This window comes from Staurois parvus, unplaced genomic scaffold (assembly GCF_062004578.1).
Source record: "Staurois parvus isolate SC_StPar_1 unplaced genomic scaffold, SC_StPar_1.0 ptg001247l, whole genome shotgun sequence".
NCBI classification, from domain to species: Eukaryota; Metazoa; Chordata; class Amphibia; order Anura; family Ranidae; genus Staurois; species Staurois parvus.
Window position 1 is genome coordinate 39,309 of NW_028319043.1, and position 27,411 is coordinate 66,719.

At 48.1% G+C, this 27,411-nt stretch overlaps 1 protein-coding gene across 1 annotated transcript in view; it reads right to left on the reverse strand.

Moving 5' to 3' along the window:
• LOC149437902 (protein mono-ADP-ribosyltransferase PARP9-like) overlaps positions 1-27,411 on the reverse strand; it is a 58,603-nt gene that overhangs the window by 22,945 nt on the left and 8,247 nt on the right. Inside the window, exons 2-3 of the mRNA XM_089660491.1 lie at positions 6,398-7,349; positions 2,855-3,103 (exon numbers count right to left, since the gene is read on the reverse strand). Coding sequence (XP_089516617.1) covers positions 2,855-3,103; positions 6,398-7,345 — 1,197 coding nt within the window. The 5' untranslated portion in view covers positions 7,346-7,349. The remainder of the gene's footprint in view (positions 1-2,854; positions 3,104-6,397; positions 7,350-27,411) is intronic.

Sequence of the window (27,411 nt, forward strand, 5' to 3'; positions counted from 1 at the left end):
AGTTACAGAAATACAACAAATACAAGAAGACACACAAATGACTAATTACTATAAAATAAAAAGGGAATAAAACAGAATAAAACTTTTACCGAGATTTATCCTGCGACTGGAGCAAGCCAGAGTGTCAGCAATCCGTCAGTCAAATAGAACCGGCTCCATACAAATTACGATGTCCCAATGTCCGGGTACTCAATTTACAGGGATATGGACGTAGGCGGGACATTAGTCCTTGGCCAATTGACCCTGGGGGGTGTTCCTGCACCCGCCCACAGGATGTTCTGGGTGCCAAACTGCCCAAGGTCAATCGGACCAAGACCAGCTTGAATTACCAAGTTGGGGATTGGATTTCCGACACCAGCGCATCAGTCCGATTGCGACAGTACCAATCACTGTTCGGCTGTCTCAATCCAGCACCAGCTAACCATTCCCTACATTTTCCTGGCATGCTACCTAATCCACAAATACAGTTTTTATATGTCGATGTGACCCACAGAGTACCCTATCAGAGGGAAGAATTTTCATCTCTCTGCAACTAATTTTTCAGCTTTTATGAGCGATGAAACATTTCCTTTGATGTATGTATATTCTTTTAGAGCTCCCAATGTCAGGGAGACAGATCGGAGCCCCCCTGGTGTCATGAAGCCAACCTGTCTCCAGCCGTTTCCTTCCCGGTTTCCCCAGAAGGTGACAAAATCTTATTAGCACCCAGGTGCCACTTCCAGGGGAAGCTAGGCTTTTCAGATGCTAATTGATGACCATCTGTCTCTGAACACCTCATTTCCCCAATGACAAGGACTGAAACTACATTTAGGATTACATTTTGCTACAGGTCACATTTATCTACTCAAATCTGTACATTTTATGTCACAGTGACCCTTGCTAATTTGGGCCCGATTCCTTCTGTCCCATCTCCAGGGGAGTCTGGAACTTAGCCGCAAGGGAAGCCCTCTCTCCATTGGCCTCCAGCACCAGGTACGTGATACCCATACTGGTGAGATAAGAAGGAACCGAGGATGAAACTAAAGCAATACATCTAAAACAGCCAGAGGGGTCCATGAAGCCTGGCAGGATTGTACTGACCTTACCTAACCCTGACCTCAAGGCACGGGTCTGAGAAGTTCCTGGTCACCTCCAGGTCCAGTAAAACTTTAACAGATGTGGAATGAGAAACAGATATCTTAGAAAAAACACTAAAAACATTCACTCAGTTCAGAACATTACAAGCAAAGGCCTCTGGGGAACCAAACAAAGAAGACCAGGTGAACAGGTCCCACAATGTCCTTCAGACATACTCCATTTCAAGCAGAGGGCACCTGGAGTAGGAAGCTAGTGTGTTTCACCTGCTAACAATCCAGGGACATAAACCACTCCATGCAATGATCACCACCCCCCAGAAAGGATCTGATGGGCATCTAGATGGCAAACCTCTTGGTGCAGAGACCATTGATTACGCACTATCCTTAGGAGAGACCGTACAAACAAGGAAACAAGGCTAATACTCATCATCCAAGCCACTTCCCTCGTCACAGGAAGGACTACCACTACTTCCTGGAGGTGAAGGTACTGCAACACCTAGATGTCATCCAATAGGAATCTGAACCCAGAAATGTGCTCAAAGTGGGGTCTGCAATGTGTAGGGAACTTTCCTTTTTGGAAAGCCAGACCGTAACCTTGGGTGTAACGGAACCAGACCCCGACTGCACTAGGGTATTTCCGTTAGACTCCAGCTTCCCTGTCCGAACACAGATCCAAGGACACCACCGCTGACCATACAAGAGGAGACAGCACCAGACTTGTATTAAACTAGGAAATAGACTGCTTTATTTTAACACAGACACAAGATATAAACATTCAAGGGATCAATTCCCCCCTCCCTGCATAAGGACACAGGGTGGGGCAAACCAAATCTAGCCACAAGAAACACATCAGACAGTCCCATCAGGGGGAAGGGCTGCCGGAAACACCCCCCACCAAACCAATACACAAACACACACATCCCATAATAGTTTGCAAGACACAATAGAACAATGGGATGCACCACATGGCAGAGAACAATGGACATCCCCCACCCCCCACCTATACATGTCTATACAACACAATATCAGGACTACATTTTAAGCGCTGCACCTATCTTATTTTAGATGTCTTTGGAAAGGTTTATGGTTTCCTTTACAGTACACAGCCGCTTTTATCCCTTTATATTTTAGCGCTCGCTGAGTTTTCTTATCCCTTTTATCCCACTGGAAAGCTGACAGCGAATCACATGCTGCAGGGCAGGGAATGCCTATGATTGGCAGTTGGTTTTGATAGCTTCCCAACACCCTACAGTGGTATAGTGTGGGTTGCCAGCACCTGGGGCAAGCCAAGTATTGACTCCCCCCCAACCAATCAGTGCAATATTTTTTTAATTTTGCACCCAGGGCAACCGACCCTTTGGCTCCGCCTACACTACACCCCCGAATGTTTGGTATTCCTGCACAGGAGGTGCATTTTAGAAATGTGTATTCTGGGACTCTGAAGTGGATAGTGGTCAATCAAAATGGATGAGCTTGGTCAGGTGACCTGTCCTCCAAATATTGAGCCCTCTGCTATGTTAACCGCAGGTTCAATCCTGCACCCCACAATAAATTGATTGGTATAGAAACACAGACTGTGGTACTGAGTAAGGCTGTAGAGTATAAAGCAGAGAGGAGTCCAGGATCCTCTCCGTTATAAATGAGCCCCATTGGAAAGAGGTGGGAACAGTTTGGCTGAGTTCTCGTTGCCGCCCCATAGAGATGCCTTCTACATAGAATTTGCTGTTTGTTTACTCCGTCAACAGAGACAAAAGGAGAAAATTGATAGATGCACTTACCTGCAGAGCATATTGATAGCCTGATGAACGAAATGGTAAAATGACATGGTAGATGGACTCACAGGACAGGTTGAAGCCCTTGGTGCGGATCATGGTGATATTGGCGGTGGGGTTCGCGCTACGAAGGTAACTATTTTGTTTTCTGATTTCCTCCTGCAATTTATACCCGGCCTTGGAGGCAATGGCTTCAGAGATCGCTCCACCATTTAGGCCCAGATTAGAGGAGATTGAGTTCACAATAATCTGTGTCTGCAAAAGATTGAAAGGGAATTCTCTTACTTGGACTGTAATGGAAGTCATGTGTTCAGCTGTGTACATATGATGCACCGTGTATCCAGAGGCCGTGTTTTCATACTTCCGGTGTCAGCATCTCACCTACTACTGTCCAGAGTGGAGACAACAAGAACAATGAGGTCAGAACCCCGTCTTTGTGTTGGTCATGTGTGCACTACTGCAATACATGGTGCAGCACCATCTACGTGTTAAAGTGTTGTGATGCCATTGGCTTTGGAAGGCTTCCCAACACGCTAAGGCATTGCACAGCCATGTACTAACATGCATTGCATTCTCAGGTGAGCTGCCCAAATGCCATGCCCAACATAGGTGTGATCTGTGAGCTCTCTCTCCCAACAAATGGGGAGAGGTGATTGGGTCTGATGGATGTGCACCAGGTTCCTAACTCCTTTGGTCATGTATGTCTGTTCTGCATGCAAATAGATCTCTTCTGTCCTGACGACTACTCCAACTATGGTAGACCATGTACCACCCTGTCAGCCTTGGTGGTGTCTAATTGCCAGCTGTAACCTCGCTGCTTAGAACCATCTGTCTGCCCGATGCCTCAGCTCCACTTTGAAAGTTTATCTCCCCAAAATTGTACCCAGAATCACTTGTAGTTTAAAGCAGAACTGGGGAGAAAAGCTCCAGGGGAAGACACATTACCCAAGGCCAAAGTGAACTTACAGTTTAAATCCGCTAAATCCATTCCCGTTGCATCAAAACAAAATGTAACACCCTCCTAGTCAGCTAGGGGGAGCTAGTAGGTTAGCGAATTGTTAGATGGGAGGGCTGAGTAGAGCCTGGGTGTGATAGCTAGCAAGGGTCAAATTCAGGGCAGAGCTGAGAGGCTCTGCAGATCAGCTCTCTGAGACTTCCCCCTGCTCTAGAACTTTGGAGAAACTTCTAGAAGCAGTGGGCGGATGTGAGGAGTGGCTGATCTGAACTTTTCAGGGATCCTGACCAATCTCCAACAGCAGGCATGGCAAGGGGCCAGGACATCCCTTAAAGATGATTGAGCCTACTCAACAGCAGGAGAGTACGGGTAGAAGAGGATGTGAAGGCTAGAGAGAGGAGCCTGGGAGGGGCCCAGATGGGAGAGGGGCTCACCTCTAGGCAAGGACCTTGGAAGGCGAAAGCTTGGACCTTCACCGTCCCCTGAGAGAGGACCCCCTGTGTGGCAGAGGAAGAACGGCCCAGCTAGAAGGCCTGGTAGCAGCCACCAACTCAACAGCAACACAGGACAGGGACCAAGTGAGTAGACCTGCACCCCCTGGGCCAGATAAGGGAAGGAGCACTGTGGTGGGAAACCAGATTAGCGACTACCTGGGACTGTCTTTTTGGCAGACACTGGATCCCCTGCTCAGGGATTCCTTTGGACAGCCAGACAGAGGAGCATTTGGGGTGAGGTAAATCAGGAGATGCTGGCTAGCTCTCCAAGAAGAGGATTCTTTGTACAGACTTGTAAACAGGTCAGGAAGTTGTCCTCGGTTTCTCAGTTCCATTGGACATCCCGCACACCCCTTACCCCATCCAAGTTCCAAATCCCCTAATAAAACATGAAAACAAGTTCAATGACTGGTCACTGTCCCCTGAATGCAAGTCAGTGGGAAAATGTGTGTTGCCTGGCTGTGCAGGACTATAGGGGGACCCAAAACTATTGCAACTCTTAAGGGGGGGGGGGGCTAGTGCTACGAGAAGAGGAGCAAAGTCTGGAGGGCCCATTCGTAGCACTGTGGTACATCAGTGCAAGTGCACTGACATGCTATATGCAGCACATAATGTACATTGGATTATGGCAGCTCATTCATTCGAATAAGCAGCCTAACAAACCAAAAACGCACCACAAATATTGCAAGCACCATATCCGGCCATGCAGCGCACTGCAATGTATGTTAGGGCGTTTCTAGGTGTTGCACTTGCACTGTAAGTATCAGCAATGTGCATTGGGTGCCCTTCAGAAAGAGAAGGACCCTTGCGGTCTGTGTGGAAGCAGTGGTCTCTCTGCAGAGGTCAGATGCACCCCCTGCTGAATCAGAGTTAGAGCGCCCCAATCAACAGAAGGCCTGAGCTTTGATGATGGCAGAGCTGGAGAGGTCTGGCTCAGCAGGAAGTGCACCGGACCTCTGCAGAGAGACCACTGCTTCCACACTGAGAGCAAGAGCCCTCCTCTGTAGCAGGCTGGCTTTTCTACTCCGGCTGTGGCTGCTTTCTAAAGAAAACCAACTGTAAGTCTTTACACATCTTGGTTTCTATGATCCTGCAATGTATTTAGACAATTCAAACCTAAGGTCAGGTGGGCTTTACTGAATGTCACAAACCGCAACTAGAAATGTGAGGTTCGCTTTGTTCTGAATCGAAACGCATACTTTTTTTTTTTAATTCGGTTGTATATAATGAATCTGAAACAACAAAAATGAAATTTCGAATTTGAAGCAAATTAAAAAAAAAAAAAAAAAAGAAAAAGAAAGAAAAGAATAGAACATAAAAGAATAGAATAAAACAGAATGACTGACTATAACCTTCTTCTGAAATTCCAGTTTAATACATTGGAATAGAATAGATTAAAATAGAAAAAAACTGAATTTAATAGAAAAAAAAAATAGAATAAAAAAAATAAAAAGAATATAATCTTCAGATATTCGCATTTCAAATAGAATAAATTTGAATAGAATAGATTAAAATAGAACAGAAAAAAAAACAATAGAATAGAATAAAAAAAAAAGTTTTCCTGAAATTTGAATAAAAAAGAAAGAATACAACAGTTTTCCGAAATTCGATTAGAAGAGGAGAGAGTAGAACAGAATAGAATATAACCTTCTTTGGACATTTGAATAGAATAGAACCAGGCCAGCTATTCTTCACAATGAATTCGGAACAATTCTATATCTCCAATTCGAATTTGATTCATATTCAAATTCCATTCGATATTCCCAAATTCAGTTGAATTTCATTCAATTCTGATGAAGTCAGAAAATTCAAATCGAATTGGAATAAATTAAATGAATTCCGAAAACAAATTAAACAAAGTTAACCAATTTAATGAAACAAAATTAGTTAAATAACGAATTGAATCAAATCGAAACAAATGTTTTGTGCTGCACATGTCTAAGCCCACCCAGGGCACTCCAGGGAGAATGGCAGATTCAAATTTTTTTTTTCAGGGTAAAGCAAAGCTGAGACACCAGGAAAGCTCTCCTGTGTAATCGTATATATGGCTGTACTCATTATCCGTGGTGACGGACGGGAAGAGACATGTGATGGACTTACCTTCTGTTCCTCTATCAGCCCACGTTTCAGGTGAAGGGTCAATCCATTGATGGTGATGGGCTGTGACATCTCCATAGGGGACCCGTGTGCTGAGGGCTGCATAAGGGCGCTCCTATAGCTGGACGTTGTTGGTGAGGGTTGTGATGTAGCGGTCATGCTGCGTGTCACTGGCCTTGTTTGAGAAGAGGAAGCAGATGTGGCTCCACTGAGGTCATCACTTGGACCAAAGATGTTTTCACAGGCCGCCTTCATGGCTTGGACAGCCGGGTCATTGTTATTCACCAGTCGGATCTCCTTTAGATGGGTCTGTGTCACAGTTAAAAAGAATAAGTGAATGGTCTTCACCATAATATCTGCGCACCGTTGGAGAGGAAACCCAAAGATCCCGGAGCTCACGGCTGGGATGGCCACAGATTTGATGTCTGTGTGCTGATTCACATATTTCAACACGTTCCTGATGCATTCGGAAAGCTCATCGTCACATCTATTGGCAGCTTCTATGAACCACACCGGACCCACGGCATGAAGGAGACACTTACAGGGGAGATTGCCGGGACGTGTCACTGCGCACTGTCCGGTTTTTAACCTTCCATTGGTCTTAACATATTCTTTGCTGTCCTTTTCAATGTCTGATCCTCCAGCTTCCACCAAAGCACGGGCCAACCCCCCGGCATGATCCAGGTCCTCATTAGCGGCATTCACCACAACATCGGCGTCCTGCCTAGTGAGGTCGCCCTTCCATACACCGACCACGGGGCCCAACAAGATTTTCTTCTCATAAACTTTTTCAGCCTTGATTGACGCAGCTTGAGATTTGGTGGGTTTAGGGCCTCTTAACTGCACTTCACAACTGAACTTCCTGAGGAAGAGGTCGGTGAGCTCATTCTCACACCCGAGAAGATGGAAGTAATCAGATTCTGGAAGAACGATCCGATGGGTACGCTCCATATTTCTGAAAGAAAAACCAGAGAACGCCATTAAAGTCTACCACCTCTGTAACTGAACCCCCGAGAATGGTCCACACACAGCATTTATATATCAGTTGGACAAGAAATGATGTTCTATCCTTAATCCTTTACATTCATTGCATAGTGTAGACCAGCAATGTGCAAACTACGGCCCAGCGGACCTTTTAATCCGGCCCGAGGAGCGTGATACTGTCAGGATGGTTGTCAGGATGTGTGTAGGCGGGGCAGCGTGACGAACGTGAGGTGAGGGGAGCTAGGCTCCTCTCACAGTCCGCCCTGAAGACTGGAACGGCGCGGGAACACGGCGAGAGGAACACGTGGAGCAAAGGTAAGTGAATTGACACAGGGGGGACTTGGGGACTTAATATGGGGAATGAATTACTATATGGGGGATGAATTACTATATGGGGGATGAATTACTATATGGGGGATGAATTACTATGGGGGATGAATTACTATATGGGGGATGAATTACTATATGGGGGATGAATTACTATGCTTACTAAGGGGGATGAATTACTATATGGGGGATGAATTACTATAGGGGGATGAATTACTATATGGGGGATGAATTACTATATGGGGGATGAATTACTATGGAGGATGAATTACTATATGGGGGATGAATTACTATATGGGGGATGAATTACTATAGGGGGGATGAATTACTATAGGGGGGATGAATTACTATAGGGGGGATGAATTACTATGGGGGATGAATTACTATATGGGGGATGAATTACTCTATGGGGGATGAATTACTATTTGGGGGATGAATTACTATATGGGGGATGAATTACTATGCTTACTATGGGGGAATATTACTATACTTACTATGGATGACACATACACATCATTCATCTACTCTTGGTCCGGGTCCAATATATGAACCCATTGCGGCCCTCAAGTTAAAAAGTTTGCCCACCCCTGGTGTAGACTCTCAGCCTCCTAAACAAACTAGAACAACATTTCGAAACAATTACATTTTTACAAACTGGAAAGTGACAAATGCAGCAGAACCTTTTTCTTCTTCTTTCATGATGCAATGTATAGAAACCACGTGTCTGAGGGGGACATTTATTGCTGCTCAGTATATGTATCATAGGGAGGAGGCCGATGCAACGTTCTCACGCCGGATTTTTGTTTGTCAATATTAACCGTTTGAGTTCATTTCCTTTAAGACTATATATACAGTTGTGTTCAAAATAATATCAGTGTGCTGAGAGAAGTGACTAAAGCTGCAAATCCTTCTAATCCTTTTATTTCCATCCACACAAATGCATTGGGAACACGACACATTCTATTCCAAATCAAAACTTGAAGAAAAATACATCAAATTTGTGTTGTTCCTCTAAAAAAATGAAAGAAAAGTGAATATTAGAAGGTTCAAAAAAATGGGCGTGTTTGTATTCTTCTTTACAAAGTCAAACATTCACTATATAAACTGAGAAATGTTTGAAGATTTTGCTTTCCTTTGAATGACTTCATGAATATTTGGTTGTAGTCGCACTGTTTCTGAGAACTGCTGTACATCTGTGTTGCATGGAGTCCCCCAACTTCTGGCCCCTGTGATCAGGTATTCCAGCCCAGGATGATTGGACCACATTCCACAGTTCTTCTCTATTTCTTGGTTTGGCCTCAGAAACTGCATTTTTGATGTCACCCCACAAGTTTTCTATTGGATGAAGATCCGGGGATTGGGCTGGCCACTCCATAACGTCCATCTTGTTGGTCTGGAACCAAGATGTTGCACGTTTACTGGTGTGTTTGGGGTCGTTGTCTTGTTGGAACACCCATTTCAAGGGCATTTCCTCTGCAGCATAAGGCAGCATGACCTCTTCAAGTATTCTGATGTATTCAAACTGATCCATGATCCCTGGTATGCGATAAATAGGCCCAACACCGTAGTATGAGAAACATCCCCATATCATGATGCTTGCACCACCATGCTTCACGGTCTTCACAGTGTACTGTGGCTTGAATTCAGTGTTTGGGGGTCGTCTGACAAACTGTCTCCGCCCACTAGACCCAAAAAGAACAATCTTACTTCCATTAGTCCACAAAATGTTGCACCATTTCTCTTTAGACCAGTCAATGTGCTCTTTGGCAGATTGTAACCTCTTCAGCACACGTCTTTTTCCCAACAGTGGGACTTTGCGGGGGCTTCTTGCAGATAGCTTGGCTTCACATCGGCGTCTTCTAATTGTAACAGTCCTCACAGGGAACGTCACACCTTCTTTCATCTTCCTGGAGCTGATTGTTGGCCGAGTCCTCACAGGGAACGTCACACCTTCTTTCATCTTCCTGGAGCTGATTGTTGGCTGAGTCCGCCCCATGTCGGCTATTCTTCTATCCATTCCAATGGTAGTTTTTCGCTTTCTTCCACATCTTTCAGGTTTTGGTTGCCATTTTAAAGCATTTGCCATCATTTTAGCTGAGCAGTCGATCATTTTCTGCACTTCTTTATATGTTTTCCCCTCCAATCAACTTTTTAATCAAGGTACGCTGTTCTTCTGAACAATGTCTGGAACGGCCCATTTTCCTCAGAATTTCAGAGAGAAATGCACTGTAACCAGCATGTACAACATTTGCTGCCTTCCTTCCTTAAATAAGGGCAATAATTGCCACCTGTTTATCAAAGAATGAATGACGTCACTAATAGAACTCCACACGGCTATTATTGTGAACACGCCCCTTTCAATGAGTGATTCAATGACACAGAATCAGCAGCATGCATGTCATGACTGTCGGGTCTGTTGGATTTCTATGACTCTACTACACCTGCTTGGAAATTATTTGCCATTTAGAAATATCATTTCCACCAAAAACAGTGATTGATCCGGTTAGTGATGTCTGACGGCTAGTATTTTCAACACAACTGTATATATAGCATTCAAGGCCGTCATTTGAAATCAAGGGGCCCAGTACAGCCTACCTGACAGGGCCCCACCCCCCAGCACTCTCTATTGGTGGCCCTTCCCACTACCACACACTGTACCTTTGCTCCCCCATTACCTCCCACTTTGTACCCCGTGTTCCCCATTACCCAGCATTCAACTTCATATCCCAACTGTGCCCACATTAGCCCTCCCACCCCCACTATCCCGCACTCTGCATCCCTTATTACCCTACACTTTGCAACTCCCACATCCCCCTAATACATCCTACTCTGCACCCCCTGCATCCCCCCTTACCCTGCACTCTGATATGCCTCACTTTGCACCTCCTGCATCCTCCAATATGCCTCACTTTGCACCCTTTACATCCCCCATTACCCAGCACTCTGCATCCCCCATTAATCCTCACTCTGAACCTACTGTATCCCCCATTGCCCTGCACCCTCCAAAATGCCTCACTCTGCACCCCCCCTTACACCTTACTCCACACCCCCTGCATTGCCCAGCATTGTGCATCACCTGCATATCCCAATACACTCTGTACCCACATTACACCCCTCCCATCCCACCACTACCCCACATTCCCATTACCCTGCACACCACACCCCCGTGTCCCCCATTACACTTCACTCTGTATCCCCCATTACCCTCCTCCCTGAACCTTCTGTATCCCCCATTGCCCTACTCCTTGAACCCTCTGCATCCCTCACTCTGTATCCCCCATTACCCTCCTCCCTGAACCCTTTGCAGCCCTCATTACCCTACTCCCTGAACCTTCTGTATCCCCCATTACCCTACTCCCTGAACCCTCTGCATCCCTCACATTGCATCCCCCATTACCCTACTCCCTGAACCTTCTGTATCCCCCATTACCCTACTCCCTGAACCCTCTGCATCCCTCACATTGCATCCCCCATTACCCTACTCCCTGAACCTTCTGCATCCCCCATTACCCTACTCCCTGAACCCTCTGCATCCCCCATTACCCTCCTCCCTGAACCCTCTGCATCCCTTGCTCTGCATCCCCCATTCCCCTAATCCCTGAACCCTTTGCAGCCCTCATTACCCTACTCCTTGAACCCTCTGCATCCCTCACAATGCATCCCCCATTACCCTCCTCCCTGAACCCTCTGCATCCCCCATTACCCTCCTCCCTGAACCCTCTGCATCCCCCATTACCCTCCTCCCTGAACCCTCTGCATCCCTTGCTCTGCATCCCCCATTACCCTCCTCCCTGAACCCTCTGCATCCCTTGCTCTGCATCCCCCTTTACCCTCCTCCCTGAACCCTCTGCATCCCCCATTACCCTACTCCCTGAACCTTCTGCATCCCCCATTACCCTACTCCCTGAACCTTCTGCATCCCCCATTACCCTACTCCCTGAACCCTCTGCATCCCTTGCTCTGCATCCCCCATTACCCTACTCCCTGAACCTTCTGCATTCCCCATTACCCTACTCCCTGAACCCTCTGCATTCCCCATTACCCTACTCCCTGAACCCTCTGCATTCCCCATTACCCTCCTCCCTGAACCCTCTGCATCCCTTGCTCTGCATCCCCCATTACCCTACTCCCTGAACCCTCTGCATCCCCCATTACCCTCCTCCCTGAACCCTCTGCATCCCTTGCTCTGCATCCCCCATTACCCTACTCCCTGAACCCTCTGCATCCCCCATTACCCTACTCCCTGAACCCTTTGCAGCTCCATTACCCTACTCCCTGAACCCTCTGCATCCCCCATTACCCTACTCCCTGAACCCTCTGCATCCCTCACTCGGCATCCCCAATTACCCTCCTCCCTGAACCCTCTGCATCCCCCATTACCCTCCTCCCTGAACCCTCTGCATCCCCCATTACCCTCCTCCCTGAACCCTCTGCATCCCCCATTACCCTCCTCCCTGAACCCTCTGCATCCCTCACATTGCATCCCCCATTACCCTCCTCCCTAAACCCTCAGCATTCCTCACTCTGGATCCACGCATAACTCATTGCCCTGCACCCCCTGCATCCTCCAATATGCCTCACTCTGCACCCCTTGCATCCCTTGAAAACAGTGCTCTCTACCATTTATAGAGTGAAGCTTCATCTAGAAAGGGTGTGCTCACTGGCCATGGGGGCCCCTTCTGAATTGTTATCACACCTCTGCATAGATCACAGAAGATCCTCCATGCAGCGAGCTTTGCCTGATCATGCCCTTCCCTGCTGGGTGCGGGGTATTCTGGGTGTTGTAGTCAGGGATGAGCAGCAGTGAAAGTGGGGACCCCCAGGGTTAGAAAGTGGGTGGACTATGAGATGCCCACAGGCAGCCCCTACTGGGCCTCCCCTTGTGACCTGATAGGGCCTGGGCCCCCGGACAGGAGGTCTGCCTGTATCCCACTGATGGTGGCCCTGATAGGACTGATGATGGAACGTTAGTGTGATCAGGATCATAAAAGGGCTGATGTGTATATAATGTATATACTGTGTGTACTGTAAATACTGTAGGTGTATATACTGTAGGTGTATATACTGTAGGTGTATATACTGTAGGTGTATATAATGTATGTGTATATACTGTAGGTGTATATAATGTAGGTGTATATACTGTAGGTGTATATACTGTAGGTGTATATACTGTAGGTGTATATAATGTATGTGTATATAATGTAGGTGTATATACTGTAGGTGTATATAATGTAGGTGTATATAATGTAGGTGTATATAATGTAGGTGTATATAATGTAGGTGTATATACTGTAGGTGTATATAATGTAGGTGTATATACTGTAGGTGTATATAATGTATGTGTATATACTGTAGGTGTATATACTGTAGGTGTATATACTGTAGGTGTATATAATGTAGGTGTATATACTGTAGGTGTATATAATGTAGGTGTATATAATGTATGCATTTATGGTCTTTGCCATCTGACAGTAATGGAAGAGTTACAGGTGAAAATGTAAAACGGTTCAAAAGAACGATTGTCCTACAAATCCGGACACTGGGCCTGGTATGAAGTCACTGATCTTAATTAAAATGGGATTCTGCCTTTATCAACTTTTGAACAATGTACTAAACACATTACTTAGTAATCAAGTCATTAGCAAATGAAAGCTCATTACAATGTATTGTGCAAGTCTAAATAGTTACATAATTAGGTAAAAAAAAAAAAAAAAAAAAAAAAAAAAAAGACAAATCCGTCCAATTCAACCAATAAAAAAAAAGGGAAAAACAATTATATACAATTGTATACACTGCTCAAAAAAAATGAAAGGAAGACTTTGTAATCCAAGTCACATGAAGTTGATTCTCTCTCCTGGGATATGGATCTGGTCAGGTAAGTCGCAGAGGATCTGGTCAGGTAAGTCGCAGAGGCGGTTGTTCATCAGTTTCAGCTGCTTTGGTGTTCATGAAATTAATAACAGGGGCACTAGGTGGGAAACAATGAGATAACCCCCAAAACAGGAATGGTTTTACAGGAGGAGGCAACTGACATTTTTTTCCCTTCTCATCTTTTCTGTTTTTTACTGGTTTTGCATTTGGCTCGGGTCAGTGTCACCACTGGTAGCATGAGGCCATACCTGAACCCTATAGAGGTTGTACAGGCAGTCCAACTCCTCCAGGATGGCACATCAATACGTGCCACTGCCAGAAGGTTTGCTGTGTCTCCCAGCACAGTCTTAAGAGCATGGAGAAGATTCCTCCATGATCCCTGCCAGAGTCCTACAAACTGACCTCCAGCAGGCCATTGGTGTGAATGTCTCTAACCAAACAATCAGAAACAGACTTCATGAGGGTGGCCTGAGGGCCCGACGTCCTCTAGTGGGCCCTGTGCTCACTGCCTGGCATCATAGGGCTTGATTGGCATTTGCCATTGAACACCAGAATTGGCAGGTCCACCACTGGCCCCCTGTGCTTTTCACAGATGAGAGCAGGTTCCCCCTGAGCACATGTGACAGACGTGAAAGGGTCTGGAGAAGCCGTGGAGAACGTTCTGCTGCCTGTAACATGGTTCAGCATGACTGTTTTGGTGGTGGGTCAGTGATGGTCTGGGGAGGCATATCCATGGAGGGGCGCACAGACCTCTACAGGCTAGACAATGGCCCCCTGACTGCCATTAGGTATGGGGATGAAATCCTTGGACCCATTGTCAGACCGTACACTGGTGCAGGGGGTCCTGGGTTCCTCCCGGCGCAGGGGGTCCTGGGTTCCTCCCGGCGCAGGGGGTCCTGGGTTCCTCCCGGCGCAGGGGGTCCTGGGTTCCTCCCGGCGCAGGGGGTCCTGGGTTCCTCCTGGTGCTAGACAATGCCCGGCATCATGTAGCCAGAGTATGCAGGCAGTTCATGGAGGATGAAGGAATTGATACCACTGAATGGCCCCCACGCTCTCCTGACATATCCAATAGAACCCCCCTGGGATGTCATGTTTTGGTCCATCTGACACCACCAGGTTGCACCTCAGACTGTCCAGGAGCTCAGTGATGGTCCAGATCTGGGAGGAAATCCCCCAGGACACCATCAGTGGTCTCATTAGGACCCTCCCCCGACGTTGTCAGGCATGCATACAAGCACGTGGGGGCCACACAGACTACTGAGGACCATTCTGAGTTGCTGCAATGACATTTCACCAACATGGACTCGCCTGCTGCATCATTTCCTCACTTTGATTTTTGGGGTGTCTGCTAATTCAGTCCTCTGTAGGTCCATCGTTTCCATCAAATGATGGGGCGTCCTTACGTTCCTCACCCATCCCCCGTCCATGTCAGTATAGAGATCCAGCAGAAGATTTCTCCCCATTGAGATCTGATGGGTTTTCAAAGTCTTCCTTTCATTTTTTTGAGCCATGTACATATACAATCCTATACCCACGGTTGTTCCAGAGGAAGGAAAAAAAAAACGTTAGCAAAGCACGAACCAATTAGCTCCTACAGGGGAAAAAATTCCTTCCTGATCCCCCGAGAGGCAATCGGATATTCAGCTTTACCTATAAATGTTAGTCACATATTAATTTTGAAGGGAATCTTCAGGAGACTTCAAAGCCTTCTCTTTCCATCTATAGCCCCTCTACCTCAACCCGCTAACCCTACTTTTCCTTTGCCTCCACTCCACTCTTTGAAAAAACCCTTTCTTCTCTCTTCTTTTGGTTTCTAAATTAGTAGTTTTTCTACTAATGATATGCACTTGTACCCTTTGGACAAAATTTGGAATTATGAGATCATGTGACTAGATACATCAACCTGGAGCTGGGACTTCTACCAAAGGCCACCCCTATACAGGTGACATGCTTGAGGTGATTGTAGCTGTTGTAACATTTGGGGGTGATAGCAACTATGGCAAGAGTACCTTGATCACACACAAGCCACCTTAAACCAACAGAAAGTCTTTATTCCCCAAAAAGGCAGCAAACATCACTTCAAACAAACATGGTTTTTCCTCAGCACAAAATAGAACACAAAGAAAATGTGTCCATCTGACTCCAGCTTGAACCTGAAGGCAGTGTAGGGGCCCATTCACACCAGTGCATTTTAGCGCAATGGAAGGACATCAGAAAAATAACTTCCAATGTGTCCTATTCACACCGTAACGTTGCATTGCGTTACGCTAAAATGCAAAACGTATGTCAGCGGACGTCAGTGCGCGTTAAAATGTGACCAAAATGGGTGGAAATTTACATGCATTTTAGTGCAAGTCAATGTGAATTGGCCCTAAAACAGTCCCAGACTATGGCAGGCATTTCCTCTCACACAGTGGCTCTCACAGTTGCTTGTGCCTCTCAATCCTCCTGCTACCCCTTACCTGCTCTCTGCAGCTCCTGTCTTTTAAGGACCTCTTCCTGCAGGTAGGTCAACTGCCTGTTACTCCTTAAAGGGAATACAACCCAAATAGTGGTGAACCATAGCACCCATCCAGGACCCAACCTTGCCCTGTACATATTTCTACCCCTGTCTCAATGCGGGGGTGTTGGAGGTAACCTTGGACATCCTACAATGTACCCAAGAGAGGACATCAGCATTTTGAAGCAGTCTGCTAGGTCTGTGCTCTACAACGAATTGAAATCTTGGAGGGACAGAAAATACCTGCTCATTCTGGCATTTGCCTGCTTATTCTGTCTCCTCCAAGTCAATGGGCCATGGTTCTGACACCAGGCAGAATCTCCTGTCTAGCAGAAGGTACCTCAGGGAGTCCAGAGCACACACTATGACCCGGAACTCTTGCTCCACCATAGTGTAGCTCTTCTCAACGGCTGTCAGTTTCCAGCTGAGAAAACCACATTGTGTTCTTCCCCATTGGTCTCCTGAGACAGGCCCTCACTCGAGGCATCTGTCCGAGCCACAAACTCCCTGGAAAAATCAGAAGCAACCAGCACTGGATGGTGGCACGACACCGCTTTAGAAAAGCTTCTTTAGCGTCAGTGTTCCTTTGAATCTCTACTGACTTCCTGCCCCCCCCAGCCCCCCTCCCCAGGAGTGCAGCAATGTTACGGACAAGCTGCCAGTAGTACCCAACCATGTTTAGAAAGGCTCAGACCTGTTTCTTTGTTAGGAGGTGGGGCCAATCTCATAACTTCTACTTTGTTCATTTGAGGCTTAACCAGACCCCACCCCACAATGTATCCCAGATACTTGGCTTCCTCCATCCAAATTGCACACATCTTGGGATTCATCATAAACCCTTTTTCCTCAAGGAGTCTAATGCCGCTCGAACCTGGGGAAGATGACACTTCCAATCTGTGCTTATAATTAGTCAACCAGGTAGACTGAGGTGCATTTCTCATGAGGGCGGAGCATTTTATCCATTGCCCTTTAGAAATTACCCAGGGCAAAGTGTAACCCAAATAGCCTCCTCTTACACTGACAATGACCCTCAGGTGTGGAAAAAGCCGTTTTCTCCTTGGCTCCTATGGTTAGGGGTATCTGCCAGTACCCCTTGGTGAGGTCCAAGCTGGTAATACACTGGGCTGGTCCCAACCACTCCGTTAACTCCTCTACCCAGGGCATCAAATAGGAGTCAAACTTGTGTTTCTTAACGTCATTGCAAAACTATAGAGTACCATTGGGCATCAGTGCCAACACAATCAGGCTTGACCATTCACTCTGTGATTCCTCAATGACATCGAACTCAAGCATTCTCCAAACTTCTCCTCAGAGATGGCCTTCTGGGATGCAATATGGTTTTCCTCAGACCTTTACACTGAGCTCTGTTACATTGTCATGTTCAATAACATTTGTGGGACCAGGTAGTCTGAAAACATTTTATTTCTCTGCATTAGTTCTGTTTGCCAAGTTTGTGGTCTGGATAGAGTGGCATCGACCTACACCAAGTCAACAACCTCGGGGACCCTAAATTATTATTATTATTATTACTACGAGTTTATATAGCGCCAAAGGGTTTGCTCAGCGCTGTACAATAGGGGGGACAATACATGGCACAGTACAACAACAACAAACAATATACGAGGGGTAAGAGGGCCCTACTCTTACGAGCTTACAATCTAGGAGGGAGGGGGTAAAGGTATAGTAGGAAGTGGCTGAGGGGGATGAAGTGGTGGGAGGAATGAGGGAGGATGGCCGTTAGGCGAGGGTGGGGTAGGCTTCCCTGAAGAGATGGGTTTTGAGGGAGCGTCTGAATGTGAGGAGGGAAGGCGACAGTCTGATGGATTGGGGCAGTGAGTTCCAGAGGATGGGGGAGGACCTGGAGAAGTCCTGCAGTCGTGCATGGGAGGAGGAGACCAGGGAGCAGGATAGAAGGAGGTCCTGTGAGGAGCGAAGGGTACGGGTAGGGTGGTACTTGGTGATCAGGTTGGTGAGGTAGTCAGGGGCAGTGTTGTGAACGGCTTTGTAGGTCAGGGTTAGGAGTTTAAATTTGATGCGTTGGGCAATCGGGAGCCAGTGGAGGGAGAGGCAGAGGGGGGTGGCAGAGGTGGAGCGGGTGGTGAGGTGGATGAGTCTGGCAGCTGAGTTCAGGATGGTCTGGAGCGGGGAGAGCCTGCACTTGGGTAGGCCAGTGAGGAGGGAGTTGCAGTAGTCAAGGCGTGAGATGATGAGGGAGTGTACTAGAAGTTTGGTGGTGTCTGGGGTGAGGAAGGAGCGTATCTTGGCAATGTTGCGAAGATGGAGCCTGCATGTGTTTGTGAGTGATTTGACATGCGGTTGGAGGGAGAGGTTCGCGTCAAGAATGACGCCAAGGACTTTGGCTTGCGGGGCGGAAGTGATAGTGGAGTTGTTGGTGATGATCGATAGGATGGGGGGGGGGGTGTTGGCAGGGGGAAAGACGAGAAGCTCGGTTTTGGAGAGGTTGAGCTTGAGGAAGTGTAGCGACATCCAGTCTGAGATGTCATTTAGGAGGTGAGTGATGCGGGCGGAGATAGTGGGGGTGAGGTGAGGGGTGGAGAGGTAGATTTGGGTGTCGTCAGCATAGAGGTGATAGTTGAAGCCGTGAGATTGTATGAGTTTGCCCAGGGAGGAGGTGTAGATGGAGAAGAGAAGGGGTCCAAGGACAGAGCCTTGGGGGACCCCAACAGAGAGGGGGAGGGAGGGGGAGGTGGCACCATTGTAGGTGACACTGAAGGAGCGTCGGGATAGGTAGGATGAGAACCAAGAGAGAGCAGTATCTCCGATGCCAAGGGAGATAAATTAACATTGACCACAGTGAATAACAGTTCACAGTCTCTCCAGGGTTTTATTAAACCTCACAATGAGGCCATCTGTCTGTGGATGATAGAAGCCCAAAATTGCTTGATCTAAACAGGCTGCACAAGTCTGCCATCTCCTTTGACATAGAAAAACTTCCTTGGTCAATCAGTTTTGGGAAATTCAGTTCTCAAGAATGTATGGAACAACTCCTGTGGGATTGCCTTTGAAGACGTTTTTCTTAAAAGGGACTGCCTCTGGATACCTAGTTGCGTAATGGAAAACCACCAAGATATAGTGGTGTCCCCATACTGACTTCACCAAGGGACCCACCAGATCCATAGAAATACACTTAAATGGCACCTCAATTATTGGCAAAGGCACCAAAAAAATATCTGTAGTTCAACACCGGGGCAGTTAGCTAGAAAGTGGGACAAAAAATAAGACGTCTTAACCTTTGCATGCAGCCCTGACCAGTCAAACCGGTCTGTCATCGTGCCTCTGTTTTCTCAGCCCCTAGGTGTTCTTCCAGTGTGTCTTAGTGAAGCAACTCGAGCACTATCCGTCTATAAGGCTGGAGAACCAACAACTGCTCTACAGTCACCTCTTGGACTTCAGCCACTCGATAAAGCAAATCACCATTAAACGCAAAATGAGGAAACTTCTTTTCCACATCAGGTATTTTTGAAACCCCAGTAATCTGTTCTCTAGCATTGACCAGTGTAAGATCCCACATTTGGGTGGTTCCCAACGCTCCCCTGGACTCATCCAAGTAAGGATGCCTCAGATTAGAGGAAGTTTTTCCCTTTCATCCTCCCTGGCCTTGACCGTAATGGGGAAGCTCCTCCTCGTTCTCCCCAACCATGACCTGCAATGGAGAGGATTTCCCCCTTGAAGGTCAGCTTGGTCTTGAGACCTGCAACATGGATTTCAAACAACATGGCTATGGTCATTCACCAGATCATCATTATAAATGTCATCATTAGTGGCTCTATGTGTTGGCAGCTCTGATTGGTTCCCCTCAAAAGAGGGAACAGAAAGGCCAACTGTTCACAAATCTCTGGGCTGTCCAAGTAGTTCGCTCTGTATATGTTTCCATAGTTCAAAAAAATAATAGACAGTCCTGTCCCATTATGACACCAGGTACTAATTTGTTCACCATACAAACTTCTTGTGTAACAGAGGCATAGCCAGTGGAAATTAACACTGGAACCCTTGTGTCCCCATTGATACACACTTCCTGGACAGTCTTCCCTCCCGGGCTGACTCACTTGATCCCCCTGGAGTGTACAAGCATGACCATGCTGCTGAAGTCTAGCAAGACCTTGGCGGGGTGATGGGTCACCTAAGCTGCACACATGAATCGCCCTTCAACAAGATCAAGGGGTGTGGAGCACACCCCTTGCACATAAAAAGATGCTCTCCTGATGACCCTGCACTCCATGGGCTCCTCCTAAAGTGCTAGGTTATGGCCCCAGGATCAACACCAGCACTGCACATCTCCCATTCTCTTTGCAGAGAAAGACGTCTTTGGAGCTGAAGAAGAGGATGCTTGTTCCCGGGTCAGGCAGGACTCTCTTTCTAGGAGCTGTAGGTGGTCTTGCTGCCCTTTTTGTGGGTTACTGGCATCAGGAAGGCCCAAATAGTTCCTCCACCATGGTGTATTTCTCAAGCTTTTCTACAAGTCTGTCTGCTGTTTTGTTCTTGAAAAGGACCTCAGGCACTGGTCCAATACAACCCGTTCCACCATCTGGAGGACCAGACAACACCTTTCGATTGAGCCATTTCTTGACTAGATCATGCATCTGGGACCTTGGCATCCAGTCTGGTCAGGGCCTTCTGCGGGTTACCCTTTGGGCCCGTACAGTGGTGAGCTTGGATCTCCACCTTCAGCTGCTCAAACTAACGCTTGCTGCCAACAAATGGTGGGTCAAAATAGTCTATTTGTGGATCCCCAGTGAGGAAAAGGGTAATGAGGACAGCCCACTGGTGTTGGGACCACCCCCCTCTCTCTGCAGTTCTCTAAAAGGTGGTCAGGAATGCTTCCAGGTCATCAGTGGGAGTCAGTTTCTGCAGGAAGGGACTGACCCCTATAGCTCCTTGGTGGCTAGGTGGCAACAACCAATTGCTCCCGTCCCCGAGACACTTCACATTGGACATTCATTTTGTTACGAAGTGAAGTTCAGATTAAATCTTCGTTATTTCGGATGTATCCGAATTTCCGAACCACAATAGAAATGAATTTCAACAAAATCTAAAATAAAGAAAGCAACAAATTCATTCATATTCGACGACAGGATGCGATCATTTGGGCACAAATGCCGCAAGGAAGTGGTTTCCTTGCTTTATCTTCGCCACTTTGTCTAGGACTTCAGAGGGTTTTGTAAGTTCGATGACACGCGTCGCGCTCTGTATTCGTAGGAGCGGCCAAAACCAAAGTCGCAAAACATCAAGGCGGTATGAAAGTCGCAAGAAAGTCCCAAAGTTGTGCTGGGAGCCGCTCGGCTTTGGCGTCTTCTCAGCGTGAACCGAGCCTTAATGTTTGAAGCGTCCGAAATAACAGAACAAACGATTGCGAACTGATAATACAAATCGATTTGGGAGCAGCGAATATATGAGACGGATCCGAAAACTGAAACGAATTCCAAAAACGAATCATTCCAACATAGCGAATGTGACGAAGCGAAATTAACTCAACAAATTAATCCGAAACTAAACAAATTGTTCTCATTGTGCGCATCTTTACTGTACAGCCTCCTGCAAGGCGGCCACTTGAGGGCTTTCTGGCCGGGCTGCAGGTTGGGGGACCAGAAAACTGGTATTTTCCTGCCGTCCTGTGACTACCTGTGCCAGGGCCTGTCGCTGGGGTTGTCGCCTCATCTCTTCAACCCCGAACACATTGATGACGCAGGTTCTGAGGCTGATGAAGGTGGTCATTAACCCCTCACCTACCAGGCACTTCTACCCCCTTCCTGCCTACCGGGCACTTCTACCCCCTTCCTGCCTACCGGGCACTTCTACCCCCTGCCTGCCTACAGGGCACTTCTACCCCCTGCCTGCCTACAGGGCACTTCTACCCCCTGCCTGCCTACCGGGCACTTCTACCCCCTGCCTGCCTACAGGGCACTTCTACCCCCTGCCTGCCTACAGGACACTTCTACCCCCCTGCCTGCCTACAGGACACTTCTACCCCCTTCCTGCCTACCAGGCACTTCTACCCCCTTCCTGCCTACCGGGCACGTCTACCCCCTTCCTGCCTACAGGGCACTTCTACCCCCTTCCTGCCTACTGGACACTTCTACCCCCTTCCTGCCCACAGGGCACTTCTACCCCCTTCCTGCCCACAGGGCACTTCTACCCCCTTCCTGCCTACCGGACACTTCTACCCTCTTCCTGCCCACAGGGCACTTCTACCCCCTGCAGAGAACGACGTCTTTGGAGCTGAAGAAGAGGGTGCTTGTTCTCGGGTCAGGCAGGACTCTACCGGACACTTCTACCCCCTTCCTGCCTACAGGGCACTTCTACCCCCTTCCTGCCCACAGGGCACTTCTACCCCCTGCCTGCCCACCGGGCACTTCTACCCCCTGCCTGCCTACCGGGCACTTCTACCCCCTGCCTGCCTACCGGGCACTTCTACCCCCTTCCTGCCCACCGGGCACTTCTACCCCCTTCCTGCCTACCGGGCACTTCTACCCCCTTCCTGCCTACCGGGCACTTCTACCCCCTTCCTGCCTACCGGGCATTGTCACCCCTTCCTGTCTACCGGGCATTGTCACCCCCTTCCTGCCTACAGGACACTTCTACCCCCTTCCTGTCTACCGGGCACTTCTACCCCCTTCCTGCCTACAGGGCACTTCTACCCCCTTCCTGCCTACTGGGCACTTCTACCCCCTTCCTGCCTACAGGGCACTTCTACCCCCTTCCTGCCTACAGGGCACTTCTACCCCCTTCCTGCCTACAGGGCACTTCTACCCCCTTCCTGCCTACAGGGCACTTCTACCCCCTTCCTGCCTACTGGGCACTTCTACCCCCTTCCTGCCTACAGGGAACTTCTACCCCCTTCCTGCCTACCGGGCACTGTCACCCCCTTCCTGCCTACCGGGCACTGTCACCCCCTTCCTGCCTACCGGGCACTGTCACCCCCTTTCTGCCCACCAGACATTGTCACCCCCTTCCTGCCTACAGGACACTTCTACCCCCTTCCTGTCTACCGGGCATTGTCACCCCCTTCCTGCCTACCGGGCACTTCTACCCCCTTCCTGCCTACCGGGCACTTCTACCCCCTCCCTGCCCAGGCCAATGTTCAGCTTTCAGCGCTGTTGCAATTTGAATGACAATTGCGCAGTCATGCGACGCTGTACCCATATTAAATTTTTATCATTTTTTTCACACAAACTGAGCTTTCTTTTGGTGGTATTTACTCCCCATTGGGGGTTTTATTTTCTGCGCTATAAACAAAAAAACTAGCAAAAAAAATTTGAAAAAAAAAGTTTTTCTTTGTTTCTATTATAAAATTTTGGAAACAGGTAAATTTTTCTTGTTTCTATTATAAAATTTTGGAAACAGGTAAATTTTTCTCCTTCACTGATGTGCGTTGAAGAGGCTGCAGTGATAGGCAACAATGATGGGCACCGACTGGTGGCACTGCTGGGCGGCACTGATAGGGGGCACTGCTGAGCACAGGTGGGGGGCACTACTAGGCACTAATGGGCACAGGTGGGTGACACTGATGGGCACCGACTGGCGGCACTGCTGGGTGGCATTGATGGGGGGCACTGCTGAGCATGTGGGGGGCACTACTAGGCACTAATGGGCACAGGTGGGTGACACTGATGGGCACCGACTGGTGGCACTGCTGGGTGACATTGATGGGGGGCACTGCTGTGCACATGTGGGGGGCACTACTAGGCACTAATAGGCAGAGGTGGGGGGCACTGCTGAGCACAGATGGGGAGCACTACTAGGCACCGATCGTGATTTTGTATCTGTGGGTAAGGGGTGTGCGTGTGTCACCCTACCTGCGCCGCCATTGGTGGCTACAGCTGTCGATCATGGAGGGGAATCCTTGCTGCCACCCAGCGATCGCCGAGTATCACTGACAGGGGAGAGGTCTGTATGTAGACAACACAGGTCTGTCTCCTGCCAGCGAGGACATGCTGCTTTGTATCTCCGTACAGCATGTCTCCCTAGTAACACAGCACACAGTTAACCCTTTGATCGCCGCTCACGCTAACCCCTTCCTGCCCAGTGCCATTAGTACAGTGTCAGGGCTTTTTATTAGCACTGATCACTGTATTGGGATCACTGGGGATGTCATTGACACCAGGTCAGTCCCCCCCCCCAGTGTCAGAATGCCCGCCGCAGTCCCACTACATTACTAGTAAAAAAAATTGTTTTTTTTAAATCCCAGTATCCATCCCGCCATTTGTAAACGCTATAACTTTCACGTACACCAATTTACACGTATCGGGATTTTTTTTAGCAAAGACACGGAGCGGGAGACATCTTGGCCAAAATTTGATTTTTTAAATTGTTTTACTGGATATGTTTTAAAAAGTCAAAAATATCAATTTTTTTAGTTTATAGCGCAAAAAATAAAAAGTGCGCAGGCGATCAAATACCACTGAAATCTCTATTTGTGGGGAAAAAGACGTAAATTTAATTTGGGTGCGGCGTTGCATGACCGTGCAATTGTCAGTTAAAATAATGCAACGCGTATCGCAAAAAATGGTCAGGAAGGGGGGGGGGGGTAAATCCTCCGGATGGGGAGGGGTTAAAGGGATGAAGGGCGACCCTACTTGTTGCTGCTCAGTCAGCACCTCCTCCTGGCGAGTCTGGGGTTGTACACTCCCTGGGGCTAGCTGCTTCCAGCTCCGGCTTCCCAGGATTCCAGCTCCTGTGCGGACCTCATCCAGGACATGCAGCAGGTACACTTCAACTGCCAGTTTCCCCCTTTGGGGCCGTTCACACTCCATGCATCTCAGTTGCTTTTTTTCTGCAACCAAAACGCACAGAAAGTCGGTGATACGGTTGTCAAGGTCATAGGTCACATCAGTGCTTGCAGTTCTGGTGCAGGAAACAAAAAAGTAGAACAGGCGGCATTTTCTCTGCACAGAACTGCACTGGATCACAGTAAAATGCATCAAAAACGCACCAAACGCATGTTTTTTTAAATTGAATAAAAGGCGCAGGTAAAAAGATGCACTGGAACACATCTGAACTGCGTTTCTGTATTGTAAACCGGCCCTTAAAACGGCTTTTGTGCCATGCAATCTGCACCCGAGCTCACGCTGGAACATGTGGGGGTGTTGGCAACCATGGTCACACGCAAAGACGTCCTAAACCAACAAAAAGTCTTTCTTCTTCAAAAAGCAGCAAAAAGTCACTCCAAACAAACGCAGATTTTCTTCAGCACAAAATACAAGACAAAGAAAACGCGTCTCACCGACCCAGCTTGTACCTGCCAGCCGAATATACAGTCTGAGACCTGGGGGGGAGGGGGGGACATCCCTACAGACAATCCTTAATAGAGCTCAACAAATTCCACAGCCGCTCCCACCTGCAGGTGTGTCTCCTCCTCCCACCCCACACCTGCTCTCCGGAGCTCCTCCTGTCCTTTAGGGCCCCTCCCTGCAGGTGGGCTAAAGGGGAAGTTCACGCCATCTGAGAGAAACCGAAAAACCTATTTTATTCTGTTTTAATATTCATAGCAAATGCCCCCATCCATCCATCCACGTCTGCACCCAACCATCCATCCATCCACGTCTGCACCCAACCATCCATGTCTTCACCCAACCAATCATCCATCCATATCTTCACCCATCCATCTCTCCATCCATCCATGTCTTCACCCATCCATCCCTCCCTCCATCCATCCATTTCTCCTTCCATCCCTCCTTCCAACCATCCATCTCTCTATCCATCCATGTCTCCATCCATCCATGTCTTCACCCATCCATTTCTCTATCCAACTATCCATCCAACCATCCATCTCTCCATCCATCCATCCATCCATCTTTTCATCCAACTATCCATCTCTCCACTCATTTATCCCTCCTTCCAACCATCTCTCCATCCAACCATCCATCTCTCCATCCAACCATCCATCCATCTCTCCATCCAACCATCTATCTCTCCATCCAACTATCCATCCATCTCTCCACCCATCCATCCATCTCTCCATCCAACTATCCATCCATCTCTCCACCCATCCATCCATCTCTCCATCCATCCATGTCTTCACCAATCCATCCCCCCATCCATCTCTCCATCCAACCATCCATCTCTCTATCCATCCATCCATGTCTTCACCAATCCATCCCCCCATCCATCTCGCCATCCAACCATCCATCTCTCCATCCATCCATCCATCCATCCATCCATCCATGTCTTCACCCATCTCTCCATCCAACCATCCATCCATCTCTCCATCCAACCATCCATCCATCTCTCCATCCAACCATCTATCTCTCCATCCAACTATCCATCCATCTCTCCACCCATCCATCCATCTCTCCATCCAACCATCTATCTCTCCATCCAGTCATCCATCTCTCCATCCAACTCTCCACTCATTCATCCATCCCTCCAACCATCCATCAAACCATCTGTCTATCCAACCATACATCTCTCCATCCATGTCTTCACCCATCTCTCCATCCAACCACCCCTCCATTCATCCATCCCTCCATTCATCCATCTCTCCATCCATCCATCCATGTCTCCATGCTTTATTTAGAAATCCCTTTGAACCCCCCAAGCATTTCTAGCTGTGGCCATCTTAAGTAAGGGCAGACAGTTCATTTAGCATTTACTTCCTGGACTCCATCTGCCCTTAACCCAAGCACGCAGGAAGAAGTGTGTGCTGAGATCTGTATACGGGGCCATGCAAGATCTGTATACAGGAATGTCTGAGATCCGTATACGGGGATGTCTGAGATCTGTATACGGGGATGTCTGAGATCTGTATACGGGGATGTCTGAGATCTGTATACGGGGATGTCTGAGATCTGTATACGGGGATGTCTGAGATCTGTATACGGGGATGTCTGAGATCTGTATACGGGGCCGTCTGAGATCTGTATACGGGGCTGTCTGAGATCTGTATACGGGGCCGTCTGAGATCCATATACGGGGCCGTCTGAGATCTGTATACGGGGCCGTCTGAGATCTGTATACGGGGATGTCTGACATCTGTATACGGGGCCGTCTGAGATCTGTATACGGGGATGTCTGACATCCGTATACGGGGCCGTCTGACATCTGTATACGGGGCCGTCTGAGATCTGTATACGGGGCCGTCTGAGATCTGTATACAGGAATGTCTGAGATCTGTATACGGGGCCGTCTGAGATCCATATACGGGGCCGTCTGAGATCTGTATACGGGGCCATGTGAGATCTGTATACGGGGATGTCTGAGATCTGTATACGGGGATGTCTGAGATCTGTATACGGGGTCGTCTGAGATCTGTATACGGGGCCGTCTGAGATCTGTATACGGGGATGTCTGAGATCTGTATACGGGGATGTCTGAGATC